The following is a 25144-nucleotide window of genomic DNA, read 5'->3' as shown; positions in this document are numbered from 1 at the left end:
CAGATCATTTGCCCAATGTCGCACTGAACCATGAAGGAGTTATTGCATTGGAGAAATGCATCCTCCAAATGTAACAACTCCATACGTTAATTCCAATAGTGTTGCAAAGCACCAAACAGTCTCGTTGATTACTAGTTGCTGATGTCGCATTTGCCACTGAGTTCCTTCCATGAAGTTGGAGAAAGACGATATTTCTCTCTTCTACGTCTCTCTTTGGGGATTTTGTTTTTCAGAAAAATGCAATTTGAAGCATTTCCATCTTCAGTCAGGGATACTGAGTGGAAGACCATAATCTGCTCCGACTGAGTTTTCTAAAATCACACAATAACCTTCTGGAAATTGAATTAAAGGAAGTTGTTCTTCTTGCCCTTTGTAAGCCTTTCTTCTCAATTTAAGAAAACTCCCCCACCTTAATGATTTCTAAATTATTAAATGTTCTTTTGTTGTTCGGAATGTGTATCCAATTTTCTTTAGTAATTGTTTGAGCAATCCAGTTCTCTAGCAAAGTTATCTTCTTAATGCAGGTAATTATGATGAAGACTACTTTGCATAATCATTCAACAGTTGAAAATGTGTTGCTGGAAAAGCGCAGCAGGTCAGGCAGCATCCAAGGAACAGTAGAATCGACGTCAGGGGCATAAGCCCTTCTTCAGGAAAGGGCTAATGCCCGAAACGTCCGAAACGTCGATTCTCCTGTTCCTTGGATGCTGCCTGACCTGCTGGGCTTTTCCAGCAACATATTTTCAGCTCTGATCTCCAGCATCTGCAGACCTCACTTTCTTCTCGATAATCATTCAACAACCTTTCTTTTACGAAGTCACAATTTACATCGAACAATGGTGCATTATATCTTTAAATCTAAAGGTGTTATGTTCAACGATATGCAAGTCAGGTGGGTTGACCACTCTCAATTACTCACAGTGTTGGTTAGGTGCATTAGCTTTGGGTAATACATGATTACAAGGAGAGGATACAAGAATGGTACTGGGTCAGGTGTTCTTTGGTGTTTCATTCTGGACCCATTGGGCCTGATGTCTGTTTGCAAGCTGTAGGGGTGCTTGATTTTAGTTTGATGTGTATAAATATGAAACAAAATCCAGCAAAATTAAACGACTCTGTTCAGAATCACACCAGTATCATTTTAATCTTGTGATGTTCTCTGTCTATTACAGCTAACTTGGCAGTGATTGTGATCCTGTCTCGAAAAGGATGTGGTCTGTCCCGTTGCATAATATATTACCTGGTGTCCATGGCAGTAACCGATCTCCTCGTCATGATCACTGCAGTAATATTAAACCGGATTGCTGGACTTTATTTCCCACTTAGTGTCCTGTCTATCACACCAGTGTGCAGTTTTCGCTCTGCCTTAAATTTTGCTGCCATTGACAGTTCTGCCTGGTTTACTGTTGCCTTCACATTTGATCGGTTTATAGCCATTTCTTGCCAGAAGTTGAAAGCAATTTATTGCACCGAAAAGGTGGCAGCAAGAGTCATAATAATCATCTCTACACTGACCTGTGTAAAAAATATCTTTATGTATTTTATGTTCGAACCTAAGTACATAATTGACAATATTCCCTGGTTTTGTGCCATAAAAGAAATATATTATACATCACCTGCATGGACTGCATATGATTGGATTCGTTCTATTTTAACGCCTTTCCTTCCATTCATGTTCATTTTGCTCCTCAACGCCCTTACTGTCAGGCACATCATAATAGCAAACAGAGCTCGCAAAAGACTCCGAGTTCAAGGCAATGAACAAAGTCAATGTGACCCAGAGATGAAAAAGCGAAGAAAGTCCATGGTATTACTCTTTGCCATTTCAGGCAGTTTTATCCTTTTATACTCGTTGTATTTTTCAACCATCCTCTATGTCCGAATTTCACATGTAACGTACTCCTCTGGTTCTGATTTTATTAATTCCACGTTTATTCTTCAAGAAACTGGAATGATGCTTCAGTTATTCAGTTCATGCATCAATCCGTTCATTTATACAGGAACGCAGGCTAAATTCAGAGCTGAGTTAAAGGATGGTCTGAAATATACAATCTATCCATTTGTTAAAAAATTTCAGCAGTGAAAGGGCGAAAATACAATATGCAATAAATTTTGTTCCAACATTCCCTTTTCTTGTCTGTGTCAGAAGAAAATACTGTTGACCAGGTGTTCTCGGATTCAAATTTTAGCACGTGAATGAAATTCTTATTTTAATGATTCTGTGATGGGGCGTTTGTGGTTTGGTCTGCTTTTGTTACTCGTGCTGGCATTGAAAATGTTATAGAGAACTATCTTTCTGAATCTTTGCACTCTTTGCACAGTAGCTGCACGCGCTTTTTTTAGAGAGCGGTTTTGACTCAGCGACAATGAAGGAACACTGACCTACTTCTAAGTTCAGATAATGTATACTTTGGAAATCAAATTACATGTGGGACTACTGCTAAGTACATGCAGGTTTTGCTCTTCCATTTTGTAAGATCGAACGTTGCACTCTTTGCAGTTTTAATTATTGGTTGCAGTGCATCTTCAGGATATGTGCAATGATACTACTGTGTGTGCACCCAGTGAATTAAGTGAATATTGTGAATGTGTGTCCTGGTTGGAAGGTAACACAATAGGAAGAAGAGCAGACAATTCCACCATTGAGCCTGCCTGTCATTCATGATTATCATACTAAAGCAATGCCTTTAATGAGCCAATTCCTCAATGCCATACATCACTGGTAATCAGAAATCGATCAGCATCAACATTGAACATATTCAAACAGGAAGATGCGTCGTTCATCTCTGGTGCAATATTGCAAACTTTCAGAATCTTCTGAGTAAATTTTAATTCCCCTTCGATTCAAATTCTGCCACCTGGTTATAGATTCCAAAACCACAACATAAATACATCAACTTTGTCCATTCCTTTAAATGAGATCTTGATGACTTTTCACTTTTCGAAACTGTAAAGAATACGGGCCCAGATTTCACACTCACCCTTCAAAGTACAGTTAGACATTTCCAGCAGCAAATTTGCTGAATGTTCCTTTTAAGTCCTCTATCGCAATAATATCTTTCTTAAGATCAGGAGACCAAAATTACGTATGGTATTCCTAATGCAGTTCAATCAAACTCGTGGACAATTGAAGCTAGAGTTCGTTATTTCTGCACTCAAATTATCTTGCACTCGAGGCTGAAATTCAACGAGACATCGTAATGGCATGCTGTGAATATAATATCCTCAAAAGTCTAAGGGAAATAGGAGCAGGAGTCGGCTAATCGGCCCATGCAGTCTCGTCTGCCATTTATTTTGATCACGTCTTATCATTCAATTCATCAGCCTATCCCTGTTTTATTCTCATGTTCTTTGGATATTTTCACCTTAAATGTGGTTTCCAACTCCTTCTTGAAATCATGCACCTTTTTGTACTTGACTACTTTCTGTGATAACAAATTCAATTTCTTGTGTGAAGACGTTTCTCCTTTTGTTAGTTCAGTTTGCCTGCATTAAATGTTCTAAAGTCTTGCTGGTTTTTCGCTCAATAATGGTCTCTAACATTTCCCAATTTGCGAATGTTGACTTAAGGCCATGAGGAGTTTCAAACTCTCTGCTCTCTCTCGTCAGAAAAAAATCACTAAACTGCTACAGGTACTGTGTGCCAGAAACAATAACAGAAAATGCCGGATTTCTCAGTTGCTCGTAGAATTATGGAGATGCACAGCGCAGAAACAGACCCTTAAGACCAATTTTCCACACCAACCAGATATCCTGAAGCCACCTCGCCCCATTTTTCAGCGCTTGTCCCACATCTTTCTCAACTCTGTCTATTCATACACCCATCCAGATGCCTTTTAAAAGCAGTAATCGTACCATCCTACACCACTTCCTCTGGCACCTTATTCGATACATGCACCACCTTCTGCGTGAAAACGTTGCCTGTTCGGTCCCTTTTAAATCTTCCCTTTTCAATCGAAACACATGCCGTCACTTTCTGGACTCACCCACTACAGGGAAATGTCCTTGTCTATTTCCCTATTCATGTCTTTCATAATTTTATAAACTTATGTCAGTATACCCCTCAGACTTCGACTCTCCACAGGAAACAATCCCAGCCTGTTCAGCCTTCGTCTTTCGCTCAAATGTTCCATTCCTGGAAAAATCTTCGTAAAAGGTTTCTGACCCCTCACAAGTTTCATAACATTCCACCAATGGGAGGAGATCACAATTGCACAAAATATTTCACAAGCTGTCGAACTAATGTTCTGTACCCCCGCAACATGACCTCTGAACTCCTATATTCAATTTTCTGACCATCAAAAGAAAATACACTAAACACCTTTTTTACTGACCTATCTACCTACGACTCCACATTCATGGAACTATGAATTTGCACTATAAGATCTCTTAATTCAGAAACACTCTCCAAGATCTTACCATTAAGTGTATACATCCTGCATTGATTTGCCTTTTCAAAATGAAATGTTTCATTTTCAACCTCAAATCAAATAATTTCCCAGATTTTAAATGATTAAATTACTCGAGTGAACACAAGTTGCATACACTCCGAAAAGTTCTGTAAACAATGAGAGATTCCTTGTTTCCTACTGCACCAGAAATTGTGATTCTACATTCGTGAATTCAAGATTTTCAATAGCGGACTGGAAACATCAATTCTGTTTAACTCTCCGGAGAGGGGTGTATACCTAGTGAGTTTCACCAGCATTCTCTTTCCTTGCTTTTGTTTTAACGTTTAAACCACACATTGCATCGTTGTAATGGCGACTTCTAGATGAGGTCAGCGAATATACCAGGAGGTTGTCATTTCAAAAGAACAATTCAAACATCGAGCTCCGCATAGGAGAAATGTGGGAAACGTCACGTTTAAAGCATACGTTTTCTGACACCCTCACAAATTTCATAACATTCCACCAATGGGAGGAGATAACAATTGCACAAAATATATCAGAAGTGATCGAAATAATGTCCTGTACCCCCGCAACATGACCTCTCAACTCCTATATTCAATGTTCTGACCAGCAAAAGAAAATATACTAAACACTTTTTTTTACGGACCTATCTACCTAAGACTCCACATTCACGGAACTATGAATCTGCACTCCAAGATCCCTAAATTCAGCAACACTCTCTAAGATCTAATCATTAAGTGTATACATCCTGCACTGATTTGCCTTTTCCAAATGAAATGTTTCATTTTCAACCTCAAATCAAATAATTTCCCAGATTTTCTCGTCAGTTTTGTTTTTATTTAAACGATTAAGTTACTCGAGTGAACACAAGTTGCATGCATTCCGAAAAGTTCTGTAAACAATGAGAGATTCCTTGTTTCCTACTGATCCAGAAATTGTGATTCTACATTCGTGAAATCAAGATTTTCGAATTTCTGAATTCTATTGGAAACGTCAATTCTGTTTAACTCTCCGGAGCTCGTTGGTCTAGCGGTATGATTCTCGCTTCGGGCCTCCTGATACGTGGGCGTGTGAGAGATCCCGGGTTCAAATCACGGACAAGCCCTAGCTTCTTACATTAATGTGGCTCGTTGGTATAGCGGTATGATTTTCGCTTCGGGCCTCCTGATGCGTGGGCGTGTGAGAGATCCCGGGTTCAAATCGCGGACAAGCCCTAGTTTCTTACATTACCCAACCAGGAGAAGGGGATATATCTAGTGAGTTTCACCAGCATTCTCTTTTTTTGCTTTTGTTTTAATGTTTGAACCACAGATCCCATAGTTGTAATTGTGACTTCTGGAGGAGGTCAGCGAATATACCAGGACGTTTTCATTTCAATGGAACAAGTCAAACATTGAGCTCCACATAGGAGAAATTTGAGAAACGTCACATTTAAAGCGAACGTTTGGACGACAACATTCTGGAAATCAATGTCAACCCGACAAACAGAGAAAAGCCGACCAGATATCTGAAAGTCTAAATTCAAATCTATGCAAATAAAATGCTGGAAATGCACATATGGTCTGCGCATGTCTGCAGGGAGAGAAATATAGTCATTTGGAAGAGTTTGCATCCGATTTCACTTCAAACGGCAGGAACTGGCGGTGAAGCATTTTGAATTCAGATTGTGGTGAAAGGCATTAGATAAATACAAAGGCATTTTCCTTTCTCGAGCCTGCACCTTGATTACGTACTTCTCTGTACACAGAAATGGATTCTTCCCATCTACTTTTTTCTCTCTCACACTACTTAATTACAGATCCCCTCAGTTTCTTCTTTTCTGGTCAATTGCAGGATGACAGGCAACGTTCGGGCGATGGTATGGACAGGACGAGCCGAAAAGAATCCTTGCCTGCATAAACATTGCCGAATTCGCAGCAATGTTGTTGTCATGGCCAATAGTTGCGGGTAATGGCAATGTTAAAAGAAAACACGGCTTCCTGCTCAGGTTTGAACGCTTCTGACTCCGTTTCCAAGAGTTATGGTTTTTACATGGATTAGTGCTGGTAAAATGACCACTGAAAACAAAACCGAAAATCCCTTTGAACGCACCCACGTTTTCTCAGAAAACGAACAAGAAATGACATCACCAAAACCCCCAGGAACCCCATCCAGGACAACCATATAAATAGAAAGCAGGAGACAACAGCTTCGCTTCACTTGGAGGTCGCCACTGACGATGCTACCTAGCCAGGTAATGAAACGTCTGGATATCAAACCAACAGCTCAGCGAGCAAACCTACACCCTAAACCTCAACCTATGCTACAAACCTTCACAAACTTTGTATGTTCATGTTGTACAAATGCAAGCCTATTTGTCGTTAAATGCTTTCAAAAACATTCCGCTGGCAACTGGCCGATCTGACACTCGTCAATGGAAACAGTTTTGAATCCACTGTTGCACTAAGCCATCCGCCCCACCGCTCCCAAACCCCTCATTGCAAACAACTCCAAGAAAACTTTGTTTCACCTTGCTCCAAAGAGAACAATGGTAGCATCGAGGATCTCTGCACAGATCTAAATTTCCTCATCCCAGGACACATGCAGGTTTTGAAGGAGCAGAGGCAGTCATAGCACCTTCCCTTTCTGTAAGAGGCTTGGTCATTGACTCTGATGGCTTCAGCGACATGAACTGATCAGATACATTAAAATGATCCGCGTTCCTATTCATCAGGATTTCAGATCTTATTTCAGCTTCGGGACAGTGCAAAAACTTGGCTGGAGCCTTGACATTGAAAGGTTTGAAGAGGAACGGTCCCAATTATTGGAGTGGTGGTTCCCGGTGACGTGAATGCGTCTGCATAGGTGGAATCAATCCATTGTCTCCACAACGAAGGGTCCATCTTTTATTTTTAAAACAGAAAAACAGACAGAAAACAGTTGCTCTTCCAGGAGGGGCAATCTGAAATTTTAATTCACTGATTGCTTTTGGGTGTCATGCAATATGTACTCATCTGAAGCACAACCAGATATTGCGATACAAACTGATCAGGTCTGAATGCATCTGCGGTGAGAAAGCAAATTTAACTTTTGAGTCCAAAGGCTTGTCATTAGCTTTTGAAATATCAGTGTCCGTGGCACATTCAGCCGTCCACTTGAATGTTGGTGTTTTTTGTGCATCGAGGGAACACCTTTCCTCTGCTTATTTGCATTCAGTTTTGATTGATCATCTCTAAAAGAAATTAAGGGAGTCTTAATTTTGGGATTGACTTTAATTCGGAATTCCCACAATCTGCAGTTTTCCTGTGGAGCATATTAAATTTGTTTCTGGCACCATCACAGTATCCAGCGTCAGTGTAACATTATTCCTCTGCATGTTATTTCCAACCGATTCGTTGCTGAAAATCCTTGGAGGTCTTGGACTTTAAATATTGTCATGCTTTATTCGAAGCAAGATCGCTTTAATATCTGCATACATGAATATTTCCTAGATCCTGGGGGAAACAATGAAAAAGAAAGTAGTTTAAAACACAGAAAAAAAATGAATATCAGAAACGTCGAAATATATCGGTACAACTGCTTCGAGTTGGGGCTTGTAGACGTGGTCAAGTGGTTTAAGTAAGGCATAAGATCTCAAATACTGATGTGGGTAGATAGGATTGAACATTCCTCCTTGATGGTCATATGATTAACCAAATTATATTACAATATGGTAAGGGTGAGAAGCTTTAGGAGGATTTGAACGGAAAGTATATCTCAGAAGGTGATGTGAATCTTGAACTCACTGTTTTAAATGTGGAAGATTACAACACCCTCATAATATTTAAGAAGTATTAAGATATAAAATTCTTGGAAGAAAAAAAGTGTCCGCACTCTTGGCAATTGTTGTGTTTGTTTGATCATACAATGGGACTTCGAGTCAGTACAACTAGCAAGGTAATTGATTACGCCAAAATTATTGACAGGTTCATCAAAGTAATTAGTTTCGCACGAGCCTAGTATTTATTGATACATTGCCATATTTTCCCAAATTAGGCCTGTTTTATCCAAAGCAACTTCCCAATGCTATTGCATTCATAATGACCATGTTTAGTTCAGCACAATCCCACATGATGACATTCATGAAATCTGGTACAACGAATATGCACAATGTAATTGAGTCTACATTTGCCCAACATATACAAGATCAATTGCAGCAAGAGTTCACATTGTCTGCTGCACGTTGACTTCAGCTGGGCCTAAATCCAAAGTGGTCACATCCAAAGTGGTCCATTTTTTTTATGTCGGGCCAAGTGTTGGTCAAGAACTCCAACCCGTGAGAGAATTAAAATAGATTATCATGCTGATCAGGAATTGATTTAAACCCTTGTTGTAACTAGAAAATCTGAAGATAACATTTGTAAAGGTCAAAACGAGGATTAACCTATTGAACAATCTTACTCGATCAAAGTTGTGCGTTATTGTCTCAACGTTCTGGACAGCTCACCTCGGCCGATCGCACTCAATAGCAGAAGACTGTGCACTTCCCTGTCGTGGATCATCACAAAGACATCATGCTGACTCAGAATTGACTGCAGCATGGCACGTCATAATAACAACATTCCATTTGACAGCATACCTGACATTGCATACAATTACGGACAGGTGAGAACCATGAGCTGGTTGATAATGTCTATGATGCACCTCACTTATCCTTCCCAGAAAGACATTTTCAGTCTCTGTACTATTTATCATTTATCCTGGCCCTCCTTCTGCAGCAATCTTCCTGGGAAGCTCCACGAACAGTCTCCGTCGGATTCAGATATGAGAAAAAAATCTGTCAATATTACTTTACTTGTGATAAGATCCATCCAACACATTGCAGGCCTTGGTCTTTCATGGCTGGAGTCGTCGTTGTGAAACGACAATTCCATGGGACACTGAAAGAGAGACATTAACAATGCTGCACATTATTGAGAACTGCCCCGTCGTCAGCTTAACTAGGGGAATAGTTATGTTATGTTCAGAAAACAAGTTCATCGATTTGCTTTTATAATCTTAGCATATAATACGCACATTAACAGAACTGACTGAAAGCTGATGGGCAGATCAGTCAATGGAGCTCGTAGCTAAGTGTACCCTCCTACATCCCATCTATTAGCTTTTTAAATTGAATGACCTGCAGTAGAACCGATGCTTTACGTTCGTAAAATGAACAATGAGGCCTCCGTTGCTACTTTGTTAGAAGCTTGGATTTTATTGTCGAGCTTTTTAGCATAATATCTGCATATTTACGAGCACAATTCTTTCGTCTTCGAATGTTGCTGGAATGTTGTCAGGATCCAAAATGCTTGTGCAGTGCATTCATACATAACATATGTGATGTGGAGTCGATCATATTGGCTGAAGCTCACTATTTCTGATGATCAATTAAACTCTAATAAAGAACAACCATCAGCTGATCTGTACTTGCAGCCATTATCTGGAAGAAAAGCAATGCATTTGAATTGGATACTGATATAAGTAGATTTTATGACTTGTACGGTTGTGCAATTGTGGGGTTTGCACATATGTCAATTCCACCATTCAATAAGTACACGACTGCTATGGTTGTACATCAAATCTGCGTCAAGTAGGATCTGTAAACCCTTTCGTTTGTGTTGCCAGATTACATTGGCAGATATTATGCTGAAACATTCGAGAATGAACTCGAGGTTTACTGCGAAGGAATAAATGTTTCATGCATAAATAAGGATGAAGTCATTCTGTCATTTTTGACAGAACTGACTTGTATTGTGGACACTGAGGTTTTGTGACGTTGCAGTAGTATGAGAACCCCATCTAGCGTACACTCCGAGAATTCATAAGCTAATTGTTTGGTCATGATCTTCTCTCTTTTTGCATCAGCGTGTGAGCTTCACGGCACAAACATATATGGCTATTTTTGTTTAAGAGCACGACGATTCTTAAAATAAACATTTTATTCCCAGTGTGAAATTAAAAAGACAATCTGTTTTGTGTTTCTGGAGGATTATAATTACCTTCCATGTATCTTCAGCAAATATCACAGGATTTCTGGGAGATACTGAATGTACCAAATTAGAGTTCCACTGGCATAGGTTTTCAAGTAACTGTGACAATAATTCAGGTGAATTGTGTGACACTGAAATATTGCCACTCCTTCCTCTGAGACAAGTGCAAAATGTTGCACTCGTCAGGGAATAAAAGCATTCTCTGAGAAGCACACGCAATTTTAAAAAGAAACAACGAATTCATCTGAAAGCTCACTATCATTGGCGAGGAATATAAAAAAGACATCCGCTTTATGTTTTGAAAGAAAATACGAAACGTGTTGACACTCTTATTCTGATATGAAAGTGTAACCAGAGTCAGTCTTCGCTTACTAAGGTGCTGAAGGCGTCATCTAAATTCAGAACTGAATGTTTTGCCATAATAGATGACAGCTACGTGCGAAGAAGTGACACCACAGACAGTAACTTCCTCTGGTTCTTATCTGAGTTTATCAGTGTCTCTTTGTTTCTGTCTTTTTGTATTGATCTCCAGCTCTCCCCGCTGAGATTACCTGTCATTGAAGCAGACATCCTCTCTGCCTAAAAAGCATTTCAGTGAATACCATCCAAATAATGAAATCATCTAATGTCCTTGAGGGAAGGAAACTAGTGAACTCATATTTGCAGGTCCATACATCACTCCCAACCCACAACAATGTGGTTGACTGTTATCTGCGCTCCTGGCCTCAGGGAGAGACAACAAATATTTTCAAAACGCCCAAATCCTTTTAATAAACATACATCAGTCTTGGGAATGCATGCCGATTTTAATGGAGTGGACAAGTAAATCGCAAATCTGTTTGGCCAGCCGGTGACGTGAAGGCCGTAGGAGAATTTTCACTATGACTGGACTGAACAGAGAATCACAAATTTTGTTTCCTTTATTCATATTCAATTAAACTGGCTGCACGGTGGCACAGTGGTTAGTACTGCTGCCTCACAGCGCCTGAGACCCGGGTTCAATTCCCGACTCAAGCGACAGACTGTGTGGAGTTTGCACGTTCTCCCCGTGTCTGTATGGGTTTCCTCCGGGTGCTCCTGTTTCCTCCCCCAGTCCAAAGATGAGCGGGTCAGATGGATTGGCCATGCTAAATTGCCCTTAGTGTTGGGTAAGGGGTAAATGTATGGGTGGGTTGCGCTTTGGCGGGTCGGTGTGGACTTGTTGGGCCGAAGGGCCTGTTTCCACACTGTAAGTAATCTAATCTAATCTAAACATTTAGTTGGATTCTGTTAATCTAAATGAGAAGTTATAGTTCAAAACATGACCAAGATCATGTCTCCATGTAAAAATCAAACCGCTAAAACATAGCGTGCTTGGGGGTGGGGGTGGGGATAGACAGAGAGAGAGAGAGAGGGAGGGAGGGAGACAGAGATAGAGACAGATAGAGATAGAGAGAGACAGAGAGATAGAGAGAGAGAGAGAGAGATTGAGTATTCGTTTCTGTTGGGGTTTGAAAAATCCTGTCGTTGGAGATAACAAATCCCTGTGTGTGATTTCGTGTCATGTCTGGTGTCAACACAGCATAATAATCGGGTTTGTTGGGAATGTTTGTCTCACTGAACTTAAACTTCTCCCCATTGCCATCACTGAGGTTTTTTTTTGTTGTTGACAGGATGTGCTCTCCTGAAAAGCTGAGCCTGATTGATCCACCAATGTCAATCTTCATCGTCATGAGCAGGAAGACTTGCAATGCCCTATGAACACTTCTTTTTCATTTGGAGTTTTGATGTTCTTGACACTGTGCAAGTTTAGTTTACTGATAAGACACCTTGTTTTGCCCATCCCCCCATACCACGTAATGTTTGAGATGTGTTTCTTTTGTTACAGCGGGTCACTGTGAGGTGCAGAGCTCAAAGGCTAAACAGCTGCAATCTGTGGAAGGGGAACCGGTTATATTGGAATGTTGACTCGGCTTTGGTGCTGGTATAAAAAGGAGTCTGGTATCGGGAAACACTGATGGGCCTCCGACATTTACAGGCTACATACACCAGTCGAACATGATTTCTGGACACTGCCTAATCTCATTTGAGACGGGAAAGAAGTCCAAAACATTTTCAATACACGGCAACGTGGTTGAGGAACACCATCGTATTGTACGATACAGGAACGATGAAACAAGCAGTGGATCTGGCCATATACTATCTTGTATTGTGATGTCTCCCTGGCTCCCATTAAACTATCGCCAAAAGAAGAATGTTATAAATGCCAGTGTTTTCAGCAATCTTACTTTCCAAAACTTATACTTCCAGATGGATACATTTCTAAATTCGGATGACCATAATCAATTGTAGAGAATCACATTAAGTCAGTCTCTCTGCCTGTTCCACAGTAAAGTACATAATGAACAAAAGCGACATCTACTTTATAATGGAAAGATGATCGATAGATAGGAAAGTAGATAGATAGGTAGACCTACTGAGCTTTTCTAGAAAAGTTTGTTTTCCTGAAATGCTTGTGAAATGCTCTCCAAACATGGAAGATATTACTTGCAAAAATTTGAAACTCTACAACTTTAGCAATAGCTCCAGAATTGTTCAATCTTACCCAGCTCGAAGTTTAAGCAGGGAAAATAGCATTTCTGAATATCAGTTCAATTTCTACTGAACAGGTTTGAACAATGTTTCACGGTGCATCCAAGTCGGAGCAGCAAGTAGTATAATATTCAATGGAACTGCTGATGCACAGACAGACAACATCACTATTTACAATTTAGACTGCAATCGTAGATGGCGGTGTAATGGTAATAATGCTTCACTACCAATTCAGAATCACAGAAGAACTTTCTGTGGACAGATCGCCTGGTTGAACTTAAATTCATTTAATAATTTTGCTCGGCAGACAGTTCAAGGATTATTATGACAGAGCAAGAACGTGTTTTGCACAGCAAAACTCATCTCTCATGAAGCAATAGAATTTTAAAAACCGTCACATAATGAAGTAATACATATTCTTATGACGATCAGCAATCAAGTAAACATTTCGAAATAAATCAACTGCAACTATTAATGGAACTGTGCCCACACAGCTCTATATGACAAATTTCGAAAGTCTGGCAGATCTCTGAGAAAAGAAATTCTCAATCATCTCTCTGTTAAATTGGCAACCCTTTATTCTGCGGCTATTCACTCTTGTCCGAGAGTCTCCCATGTATGGACACTTTCTGTCAGCATTTACCCTTAAGACCTGTATATGTTTTAATAAGATCACTCTTATTCTTCTGAACTCCAGTGCTTAGAGTCTAAACCTCTTTAACCTTTTGGCCATGTTTATTAACAGCATAATTTATCCATTTTGGCAGCAACATTCGCTCAGAAGCAGCTGCACTTATTGCTTTCTTTCAATGAATTTATTTTATATAAAAGATCAAACATCGAATTATTTTATTCTGGAAGACGTACTAGCATGTATGAACGTGATCATTTTGCAGTGAGCATCAGGAGCTTCTGGATATAAATACATGAAATATAAAGGGTCTGATTTTTGCCATTTACTATCTGAACCTTGCAGCAATCAGCGTGTCCGGTGAGTATAGAAGTTTAGGAGCAGCTGCATGGCTCATACGTCAACTGCATCAAATCTCCATTGTGTTGGTAACACATCTCCATGATATCAAACCTTGCTCCCTTTTATCTACTGCGAATTGCACGTCACCAGTATACATTTTCCCCTTATCTGATAAAACTGAGAATTTTTTCAACACAGTCGTTCTTCTACTTTCGTCTTTTTATCTCCCCAGTTATCTCATTAACTGAAATTAGTTTTTTCGTTGGATCTTCAACCCCTCTCACTAAATGTGTCAATACAACAGTTTATCTGTTTAGTTTCTTCAAACAACATCCCTGGTCTTCCACTTTAATGCTTGCATGTCTCAGTGTGGCCGGTGCAATTTCAACATTTTCAATAGCACTTTTCTCCGCTTAACACTAACATCCTAAGATACAAATATGGATGTACGGATCCTTTTGCAGTCTTTGTCGGCGGTTTATGATTCTATTATTTGAATTGAATGTTTTGATATTGTACTTTCCAAAGCTTTCTAGGGCCAATTTCTTCTAAATTACAATGGTGGAAACTAAACTGTTCTTTGGCACTGCCACGTTTACTGTGGGTAAATGACTCGAATGTTATCAAAGTGATGATTTAGAGTGTTAGACTGGGTATACTATGTTAAAAATCGCACAACACCAGTTTTGATTGTAATCTGGTGTTGTATAATTTGTAACACTATCAAAGTGTAAATGGACCCGCAATGTCTTAATGGCATGCAACCGATGGTAAAATATAACTAGTTATATTGAGACCTTGCAATTAATGTTCAAATGGAGACCTGTTGTTTCAATTATGTTATAACACTAACAGAGTAATTTTCAAAATGCTTCATTGATTGAGAGAGGGAGCCTTTTAAATCATGCATACATAGAATGAGGATGGCGTTGGCTGGGCCAATATTTATTATTCTTTTCTATTTGCTCCTACGATCGCAGTGCTGAGCTGAATTCTTGAACTGCTGCTCTCATTTGTACTAAATTGACACGCAATGTCATTAGTACGTGTTCCAGGATGGTTGTACTCTCATTTAAGTCATTGTTGGAGAACCTAAATGAAATGTCGTCTTTGGATGAAAAAGGCACATCACTGATCTCTGAAGAACACTTTGGTTTTTATAGTGACGAGAAATTGTTCCAACCAATGAACCACTCTTACCCTTTGTACAATTATAACTGGTATGTGTGTCAATCGCCGTTTTGTTACCATTTTGTGAATCAAACACTGACGAACTAAATCTCAGAAGTTGGGAAAATTGACCCAGTGACTGAGTTTAAAAGAAAGGACATTACTATTCAGCGACCTGTTTACAAATACAAATGTAATATATTTTTTCCCCGAATGCTGTTTCTCTGTCGGTTGTTTATTGTTGGTTCCTGTCTCACAGCAGGCTTTCTGTTTCCAGCATTTTTTTTGAGAACAGGTCTGCCCTTACACATTCAAAGTTATTAAGTTATGTACAGTGACGTAGAATTATATCTCACTCCAAAAAGCTTTCTTTATTTTGCATTCTTCCCATCTTCACCAGTGTCTACACATTGCCTCAAAACTGATGGCATTTTTTGCGGAGACTCGCAAAATCAAACAAGCATAAAGAAATTTGTGAACGGGTTCAGAGAATGTTTCCAGGATAGTGTCTGGACTGAATTATGAAGCTACATCTCGGTTGGATAAATTGCTAACTCCATAATCGAGGTGTCATAGAAATTATAATGTGATTGTGTTTGACCTTCAGTTTGTTTGCTCAAAGGAAAACAACACACTAAATCAGGCTTTTCATCCCAGGCAAATTCCTGGTGAATCTCCTTTATATCGTTTCCAATGTGTTTTGAGTCGTTGCCATAGTGTGGCAAACAGAACGACAATATTACTACATCTGTGGGCTAAGCATTCTTGTATAAAATTCTGAGAAGACTTCCTGGCTGTTGTTTCTACACGCTCAGTGAAATAAAACTTGCATATTGTTTTCTTTCTTCACTATGCTGCCTCCCCGTGTTGAATTCTTCAGTAATCTATGGACTTGTGGACCAACGTCTCTTTGTTCCTAAATACTCCCTCTGAACCTATCATCCATTGTGTCGATCCTTCCCTTATTCGACCTTCCGAAACCAATCATCTCGAACTTACCATGATTAAATTTGATATAGCGTTGTTCTGCCCAATTTATCAGTGTATCAATATCAAACTGTAATTTAAGAGTACGATATCAATGAAAAAACTATCAATAGTATCACCAATTTTCGTTTCATCGGCTAATCCACTTATTATGCCTTCTACATTCAAATACAGGTCGTTAATGTACAAACAAAGAGGAATGGTACCAGCACCGATCCCCGTGGTACGCCCTTGGTCACAAGCTTTCAGTCATAAAACAATGATTCACCTTTACCTTTAAACTTATTTTGCAACTCAATGGTAGATCTACTTTGACACCTCGCCTTGCATATCATGGATTCTTGTCTTTTATACGAACGTTTCGTGTGAGTATCTTGTCAATTGCCTTACTGAAGTCCATGGAAACCACATCGACTGCAGTAGCTTCCTCAATACATTTCGACAGCTTTTCAAAAAACAAATCTCAACTAAATTGATCGGACATAGTCTCTGCTAACAAATCAGTGCAAATTACCCTGATCAAATCCTGCATTTCCAAATGGGATTAATATTCACCCTCAGAGGTTATTCAATATCTTTTCACCACTGTCGTCGGACGAACTGGCCTGTAATTTTCTGCTTAACTACGCCTCCTTTTATTTATCAAAGGAACCACATTATCTAGTATTCAATTTTCTGTTACTTCACCTGTGGCCAGGGAAATATTCAGTCCATCCGCCAGACTCCCCAGCAAACTCTTTCCTTGAGTCACGTGGCAGCCTGAGGTGAAAATGGTCAGGCCCTGGGAACCTGTGCACCTTTATGGTCGCTTATAAATTCGTACCCTTCTTATTCATAAACCACAACGTTTACTAGAAAGTCAGCATCACTTCTGAAATTCCCAGCAACAATGTCTTCCTTCCCGTCAAGAGGGTTGAGAAGTAGTCGTTTAAGTCCTAACCCCGTCCACTGGTTCCACGGAGAGATTGTCCCATTATTTGTAGTAGGCACCGCTCATTCATTGGAATTCCTTTTACTCTTAATGGATGTGCAAAATGCCTTGGGATCTTCCACGATCTGAATTACGAAAGATATTTTGTCGACCCTGTTTGTCCTCGCAACTTCTTTTTTTTAGCAAGATACCTGTGACCAGACATGCACACAAATATGTATCTGAAGGGATTTTCATCAGTTTTTTTTTAAATGAAAATGAACTGATGTATACTTCCTTCTTCTGCTGTACAAGCAATTATATCTCTTGCAGCGTCAAGAGTTGGAGGAAGTCAATGCTTCGGGTATAACTTTTCTTCAGAATTCAACCCCGCTCCGAGTTCTAAAGAAGGGTTATACCCAGAAAGGTTTTCTTCTCCTCCTCTTGTCTTGCTGTGTTTTCCAGCCTCCTGCTTTTCTACTTTTGGATTACAGCACCTGCATGGTTTTTTTTTGTCTCTAGTGATTTCCCTTAGCATCCAGGGGTCCCTGAACATGTTACCCTTACCCTCCACTCTTAGAGGAGCACAGTGTGCCAAAATTCTCATCAAACTACTTTTGAAAGATCTCCAAAATTCCAAATTCAGCCCTACCATCAAGTAATTGCTCCGTCTTGTTTGCCATTTCCTGACTCAAGATGTTGAGCTTAGCTCTCCTCCAGTTTCGATCTGCAACATCTGCACCATTCTTATCCTTTTCCATGACGACTATAAACTTTGCAACGTTGTGGGCACTATTCCCAAAATTATCACAAACTGACAGTTCAATCACTTGACTGAAATCATTCCCGCAAATCAGTCTAGCGTTGTTGCTCAGCTGAGCGTGAAGGACAGGTTTTCAACTTTCAGACGGATTACAAAACTATGCGGGTTGAAACAATGCAAGTGGTTTTGACTTGCATTACCTCTCACTTTCTATGTGCACCACAGTCAGTACAGAAAGTCGCTTCAGAAAACATTTCCCAGGATACATGTCGTGTTTGCAAGTGATATTCATGTCCCATCTTCGACTATTTCCATTGGCTTTTTCACTACAAATTTTATTATGAGAAGCTAATTTTTCAAAGTGTGGATGGCTTTATGTAATAATGCTTCAATTCGAAAGATATAGTTCATTCATAACAGTTACAAAATGTGATATAACTCACTTAATTTTGCAAAACATTGAAGGTGCAATAAAATGCAAGCTAGCTCCTCAAAAATGATCCATCTTATTCTCATTTATAAGATCACAGTACTCTTAAATTATTTGTCTGTGTTTGATTATGACCACATGTCCAGCCCAGACCATTGTTGATGGAATGTAAAGTGACACATGCTCTATTACAACAATTTATGAGGCAGAACCAACTGCAATCAGAACGATGCCAACGTCTGCTTTAATGGAGGGAGAACAAAAGTATGATATAGAGTCCAATGCTATAAAGCTGAGGCAAAGCTTAGTCCAACAAAGATAATGTAAAACAGCTACCCAAAACATTTGTGTCCTTCCAGTTTCCACTTTATGTTCTGTCACTGCAGCTGAAAAGTGTGTATAATGAGGAAGTCGAAATCAGTCAATACTCAGTGGAAACTGCGTGCCAAATGCCATCTACATTAGAGAAGGATACAGGATAGGTTAACACGACAGAGAGAGTTTATTTTCTATGCATTTTGTTTCCATTTGCCAGTAGATTGACCAATCACTGAGCTGATGGGTCGACTTTCGGATCACACCCCACCCAATAAACGGGTCAGAATCGTTCTCTCGCCTCGATCGTGTAGTGGAAATTAAGGTGGCTGCATTCACCCATTCAGCAAGCCCCTCCCCAGTGCCTAACTTGGGAGAGATATTTTTATCCGTTTCACAGAATGCTGCATAATTCCTTTTTAAACCTTTCAGTATTTACACAATACATCATTTGACACTGATAACCGCGCACCTCATCAATAATTTCACCAAAGTTTCCTGTGGAGAGCTATTCGAATCTTCTGTGCGTTTCAGCCCAAATCCGAGATTTAGTCTCCTTGTATAGTTCTGGGCTGCAGAGTTCACCGACCCGTCATACAAACCATCAGCTCGAGGCGGCTAAAACATGGAACTCTTTATTATGTTCATCCTCTATGTCTGGCTACCCTGTGAGTACCGATGAAATTAACTGACATTACTTTCAATCAATATAATGTTGCGCATGAACATGCCTTTCGCTGACATAGACGCCAGATTAGCAACGTTATTTTTTTGCTTTTCTTTGTCGAATTATTTTCTAATTTCCCCTTGATTAATTTCCAGGTGCTTTCAGTCAGTCGGTGACACAAACCCCGGCAGTGGTGACCATGAAGGAATGTCAGTCTCTCAGCATCACCTGTGTTTATTACGGTCACAACTGGGGTTATCGTTTCCAAGATGGATATTTTCTCAAGCAAACCCAGGGCAGATCAGAGCGGAGGCGGATATTTAACGGAGGGAAATTTGTTGTACGGATGGTTAAAGAAGAAAAGACTTTTTCACTGGAGATTCAGGACGTAAGAATTGAAGACACTGGCACATATTACTGTAAAGCACATTACTACGACAACACACAGAGTGACGGCCGAATAAAAGTGCAATACAAAAACAACCCACCGAGATTTTCGCAAAAACAAATGAAAAAGTACAGTTGTTCTGTTGATAACAACACACTTTCTTCTCCCCTGCACCATTTGCGCCATGTTCTTATTTCTAATGCTACTGTTTTATTGGTAATAACATCTGCAATTTGGAACAGCTGAGTTTTGACAGATGTTGATTTGTTTTATTGTGATTGGACTCAATGTGTGAATGTTGGGAAAGATGAACACAGTTTGGAGTCCAAAGCACAAATTAGGATTGAATGCTACGAACTGCAAAATTGAAAATCAGTCTCCACTTTTTAATTATTTTCTCCATAAATCGAAAGTACCTGAGGTTTTAATGATGACTTGAAACACTGTGTACAAGTATTTGGAACCCACAGTGGATGAGAATTGAACAAATACCACAGTGCAATTAAAGCATATTGTTTGCTCTCCCAATTGTATATTGACTGCATTAGACTTGTTGACCTTGGAAAAAAAAATCCTCAAAATTTCCTTCTTCTATTATCTTTGTGCGCCAATTTTCTCCATTTTCATGAAGTGTTCCTGGGTCACCTTGCTAAGATCCCAGAGTACCATAAATTACTGTTCGAATCAATAGAATGCAACAAATATGAAGTATTATTAAGTAATCGAAATCCTTTGAATAATTCGAGGCAGAGAGGAATGTTTTGCAACATGTGGCTGTCAGAATAAGCTTCCAGTAGTTATTGTTCTGGGCTGAGTAAGAGAGTGGTCACTGTGTGGCAAATACGGTACTGTGGATGGATCCGGGACCGTGGTGACTGTCACAGCAGGTAAGTGACTCGAACTGACTTCTGTTACAGACTGTCTGAATTAATGCTCATACTCAGTTTATTTTTGAGATAAGTGACATTTCAATGTGTGAAGTCAGAGAGGAAATCCAAGGTCCGGATGAATTATATCCCAGTCTGCAGTGGGAAATGAGAAAGAAAATCAAAGAGTAATGACCATAACTTGTACTTCCACTCTGGTAACAGAACAGGTACTAGAGGACTAGAGGACAGCTCGTGTCATGCCAAATTTTCAAGAGATATGGCTTGGCTATACCAGGAAGCAGCAGAGTATCGAGTGCCACAATGAAAAGTATTCTGAATGACAGAAATAGATTATACTCAGAGAGTCAAGTTTTTTTTTATCTGGAATAGCTAATATGGTTTTGACTGAGGCCCGTCATATCAAATAGGTTGACTGTTTTGAAGAGGTGACAGGGAACGTAGAATTGTAAATTGGACTTAATGGAGTTGATATGGATTTCAGAAAATCGTTTGAAACAATCCCATTCGGGACACTGACAAACAATGCGAAATTGACATGGCATCTGGAATAGCTTCACATTTTGTATCCATATTGGCTGAGTCCTGGGAAATTGCTTATGTGACTGGAGGCTGGGTGGCCAATGGCATATCATGAGAAATGCAAAATGACTTGTGATTCCTAGTCCAGAATTCACTAGATGCAAACTCGCAGTTTGAGGCTGCAGTTAGGATGGCAAATGCAATAATGGTATTTATTTTAAGAGCACTTGAATAATAAAAATGCAGGGATGTACTCAAGAGGCACTGGTCTGACCACATTTGGACAATTGTGTCCAGTTGTGGACCCCATATCTCAGGACTGATGTACTGGGCCTCGAGCGTGCTCAGAGTAGGTTTACGATACTATTCCTAGGAAAGAAACGTTTAACATTTGAGGAACATTTGAAGACTCTGGGTTGATACTCGATTGAGTTTAGAATGATGAGAAAAACCTAATTGAATCATACAAAGCACTGAATGGCCTGAACAGGCTTGATGTTGGGAAGATGTTTCCATTGTTTGGAGAGACGAGGGCACAAGTGCATAGCCTTAGAGTAAAGGGAATTGCTTTTGGAAATGAGATAAGGAAAAGTTCTTTAGCCAGAAAGAGTTGAATCTATGCAATGAATTGCCACGGAATGCCATGGAGGGCAGGTTATTGGGAATACCTAAGAGTGAGTGAAAGAGTTTGCTGTGTATAAAGAAGATCAATAATTATGGGAAGAGAGCGGGAGAATAGGATTCAGAAACTTACCTGGAATGAATGATTGGTGGGGCAGATTCATCTGATGAATACCCTAAATTCTGCTCCATTGTCTTATGGTATTATGGTCTTTTGGATCAGTTCTGAGTGCCGAACAGTGAAGGAGAAGGACTTAAGTTTCAGGAAGTTATAAACAATTTGGTCACATTGGCAAGTCAGTGGCAAATCGAAACTAAACCTGAAAATATACTTTAGGTAAAAATATCTGCTGCCCTTACCTGGTCTACACAACATGTAACTCCAGACTCACAGCAAGGAGACTGAACTGCTTCCTGAGGAATGATAGATGGTCAGCAAATATAAACGAAGCCAGCAACGCCTATTCCATATATATATATAAATAATATACACACATGAATGAGAGAGAGAGAGAGAGAAACCGAGAGAGAGGGTATGGAACTTGATGTACTATGGAAGAAGGAACAAGATAAGGCATTCTTTATGGACTACTGGCACGAGTGACGTGAGGGAAGTATCTGGGGATACTTGTCCAGAGGTCCCTAAGGCAAAGATTAGTTAAAATGGTGGTTCATAAAGAACAAGTGGCAATTGTTTTTATTCGTTGTGGCGTAGTTAATAAAAGCAGAGAAGTTATATTGGAGCTGTGAAAGCATTTGTTTCATTCACAAATACGACGTTCTCTTGCAGAGACGTAACACCTGCATGTCGTGTCAAATGACATTCTTCTGTACTGTGATCGGTCTATTTGTTATTCTATTCGACCTCTGTCAGATTGGAACAAGCCACACTCAATTGAATCTTTCTGTGGACTGTGGTTAGTGGATGCATGGGAGAACTACTAACTGCAGGTTCCAACACCAGCCTGACTTACAAATATGATTCCTTCTTTTATTGTCGATCAGTCATATCCTGAAAATTACTCCTTAACTGCATTTTGATTGTACTTGCAATCAGTAGATGCAGCAGTTCGAGAGGCACCTCACGACCACCTATTAATGCGTTATTAGGAACGGGCAATGAGCTCTTATTTGGACAGCAGAGTTCCAGATCTCAAACACAAACACATACTGCGGGTTTTCTCTCAGTCAACTACTTTTGAAAGTAATTGTTTCAGTGAAAAGGAGAATTAACTCTTAAAATATTTTTGATATGTGTGTTTGCTCAGTTTCAATTGAACTCAAGGAATTAAAAAGAGCAGAATCTCATTATACTTTCCATCTTCTTCCTGCAGATTCTTACAAGTTACTTTCAAATTGTGAACATTCCTAGGTCATTTCCCCCTGTTCTTGGAATTATTCAATCCTTCAATATTTACCTCCTAACTCCCGTCTGAGTGTTACTCTTGAGTCATTTTGTCATGTACTCCCGAGCGGAACAACTTGCGTTCTATTTTCCAAAAAAGTCGATATCTCCCCGCTGTTTCAGTTTGATGATAATTATAGTATCGAACTTGCTGCAAAAGAAAAGAAATGCTTTAAAAGCAGAGCTATGCTCACCAATGAGACGTTTTCTTGATAATGGTAATGAAACAAACTTCTCATTTAATTCCATAGATTCCAGTTCTCTGGTGTCTAACAGTCCACCTTTACAAACCTCCACTGCTGGCGAAACTGTTACTTTAAGCTGGAAATATTCAGGCTTCTGTCATTACACAGTATATTGGTACAGTCAGGCAACTGGTCAAGCTCTGAAACACCTGCTTCAGAGACACACTTCAGAAGAGGAGAATCAAAATGATGTTGCAGGGGGAAAACTGTCCGCTTCCATCAATTCTGCAACAAAAGTCATTCAGCTAAAGATCTCGAAAATGCAACTGGGGGACTCCGCCGTGTATTACTGTGCACTGAGTCGGCGCTCAGCACGCACAGTGAAACAAAGGACGGAGCGAGCTGTACAAAATCTTATCACGGTAGGATTACAGACACAGTGATACAGAGACAGAAAGAGTTGTGCAAAAACCTGAACAGGATGAGGATCACAGACACAAAAATGCATAGTAGTGAGAGAACTGTATCAAAAGCTGAATAGGGAGAAGATTACAGACACAGTGATGCAGAGGAAGGAAAGAGCTGTACAAAAACCCGAACATGTTGTGGTTACGTAGGCATTGATAAAAAGCACGGATAAAGCTGAACAAACTGAATCTACAGGTTATTTTTATATTGTGAATTTGCTTCTTCCTATTTTATAGAAGAATCCTCTTTATTTCTGGATTCATTCTGTATTCGTGATTATCAGGCTTCCAAATACCAGATAATCGTGTGACATGATTCAGACTGAAAAATTGACTTTTAATTTTTACTTGGGTGTTTGTAGATTCAACAATATCTTCCAACCTGCAATTTAACGAATGATGAAGATGGCTAAGAACGTGAATATATGACGGAGCAGCAAAGCACCAGAAGTAATTAGATTGTACGTTGCTGGAGTGGGAACATGCATGAATAAAATTCCTCCATGCTTTTCATTCTAAGATAAGAAACTTATTTTTCTATTTTCCTTGTAAAAAAGAAAAACGTCAAGAAATACTCGATGACCAATAAGATAACAACTTCCCAAACGAAAAATTGTGCAAGTAACCTATTTGTGTTCCATCACTGCAATAGGAAAATGCCGTAGAAAGCACAGGTTTAGTGCTCCTGACTCCTGAAACATAAAGCTTCTCTGTGAAATGAACACATCACAAGAGCTTCTGCTTGTTTTACATTCAATTTCACAACTTACGTGCAGCAAGAGGAACGAATTTTTTATTTTGGTTTTACATTTGCTCCAAGTTTCATATGAAGTTTCGTATTCTGCCTACACGTACGTCATAGAACTTGTGGTTTGAGCAGTGTGAGAACATTTCTTTAAGGTTCTGAACTGTTAGTAGTTTTCCGTTTGTGCAGATTCCACTGTGGTATTACCGTTGCTCACTTCACTGAGAAGTGCCTCTTCTGCATCTCTGATAATTTCAATTGCCAATAACCCATTGGCTGATTTTCTCCCTTGTTCACTGAACGTACTATGTCCGAATTTTGCATAAAATCAATCTGTCACATTGGGACAGTTTATTTGATCCATAACTAGGATACAGATATTTCGTCTCCACTCGAACTTATCACGATATATATATACAGTAAATTATTGCCTTTGGGGCCCTGTGCCTCCTACTCTTTTCTTTGTCTTTCATTTTGTGTTCTCCAGTCATGCCAAATTTCAACGAGATTCACGTGTTCATGCATTTCCGTTTTTATGAATTTGAAAGCATGAATTGTACCTTTAAGAACGAGTGATTGTTGCACTGACTTGAGAACTTACAATTGTGTGTATGCCAACCAGCTGACTGAACGTGTCCTGGAAAATGGATAATATGGAACATTTTACTGAGAAATAGACACCTGAGTTGATTGCTGTTTTGACAACAATTCCAATTTATCCAACCTGTTTAAATTG

At 39.5% G+C, this 25144-nt stretch overlaps 1 protein-coding gene across 1 annotated transcript in view; it reads left to right on the top strand.

The window, feature by feature from the left end:
• Positions 1–23639, top strand: part of LOC132807343 (uncharacterized) — a 49990-nt gene extending 26351 nt beyond the window's left edge. Inside the window, exons 4-6 of the mRNA XM_060821572.1 lie at positions 19344–19637; positions 20392–20463; positions 23263–23639. Coding sequence (XP_060677555.1) covers positions 19344–19637; positions 20392–20463; positions 23263–23639 — 743 coding nt within the window. The remainder of the gene's footprint in view (positions 1–19343; positions 19638–20391; positions 20464–23262) is intronic.
• The last annotated feature ends 1505 nt before the right edge of the window (positions 23640–25144 follow it).

The sequence above is a fragment of the Hemiscyllium ocellatum genome (genome assembly GCF_020745735.1).
Source record: "Hemiscyllium ocellatum isolate sHemOce1 chromosome 27 unlocalized genomic scaffold, sHemOce1.pat.X.cur. SUPER_27_unloc_14, whole genome shotgun sequence".
In the NCBI taxonomy this organism is placed as follows: Eukaryota; Metazoa; Chordata; class Chondrichthyes; order Orectolobiformes; family Hemiscylliidae; genus Hemiscyllium; species Hemiscyllium ocellatum.
The sequence above is the reverse complement of the archived record's forward strand: the minus strand, read 5'-3'. Positions and strand labels throughout refer to the sequence as shown.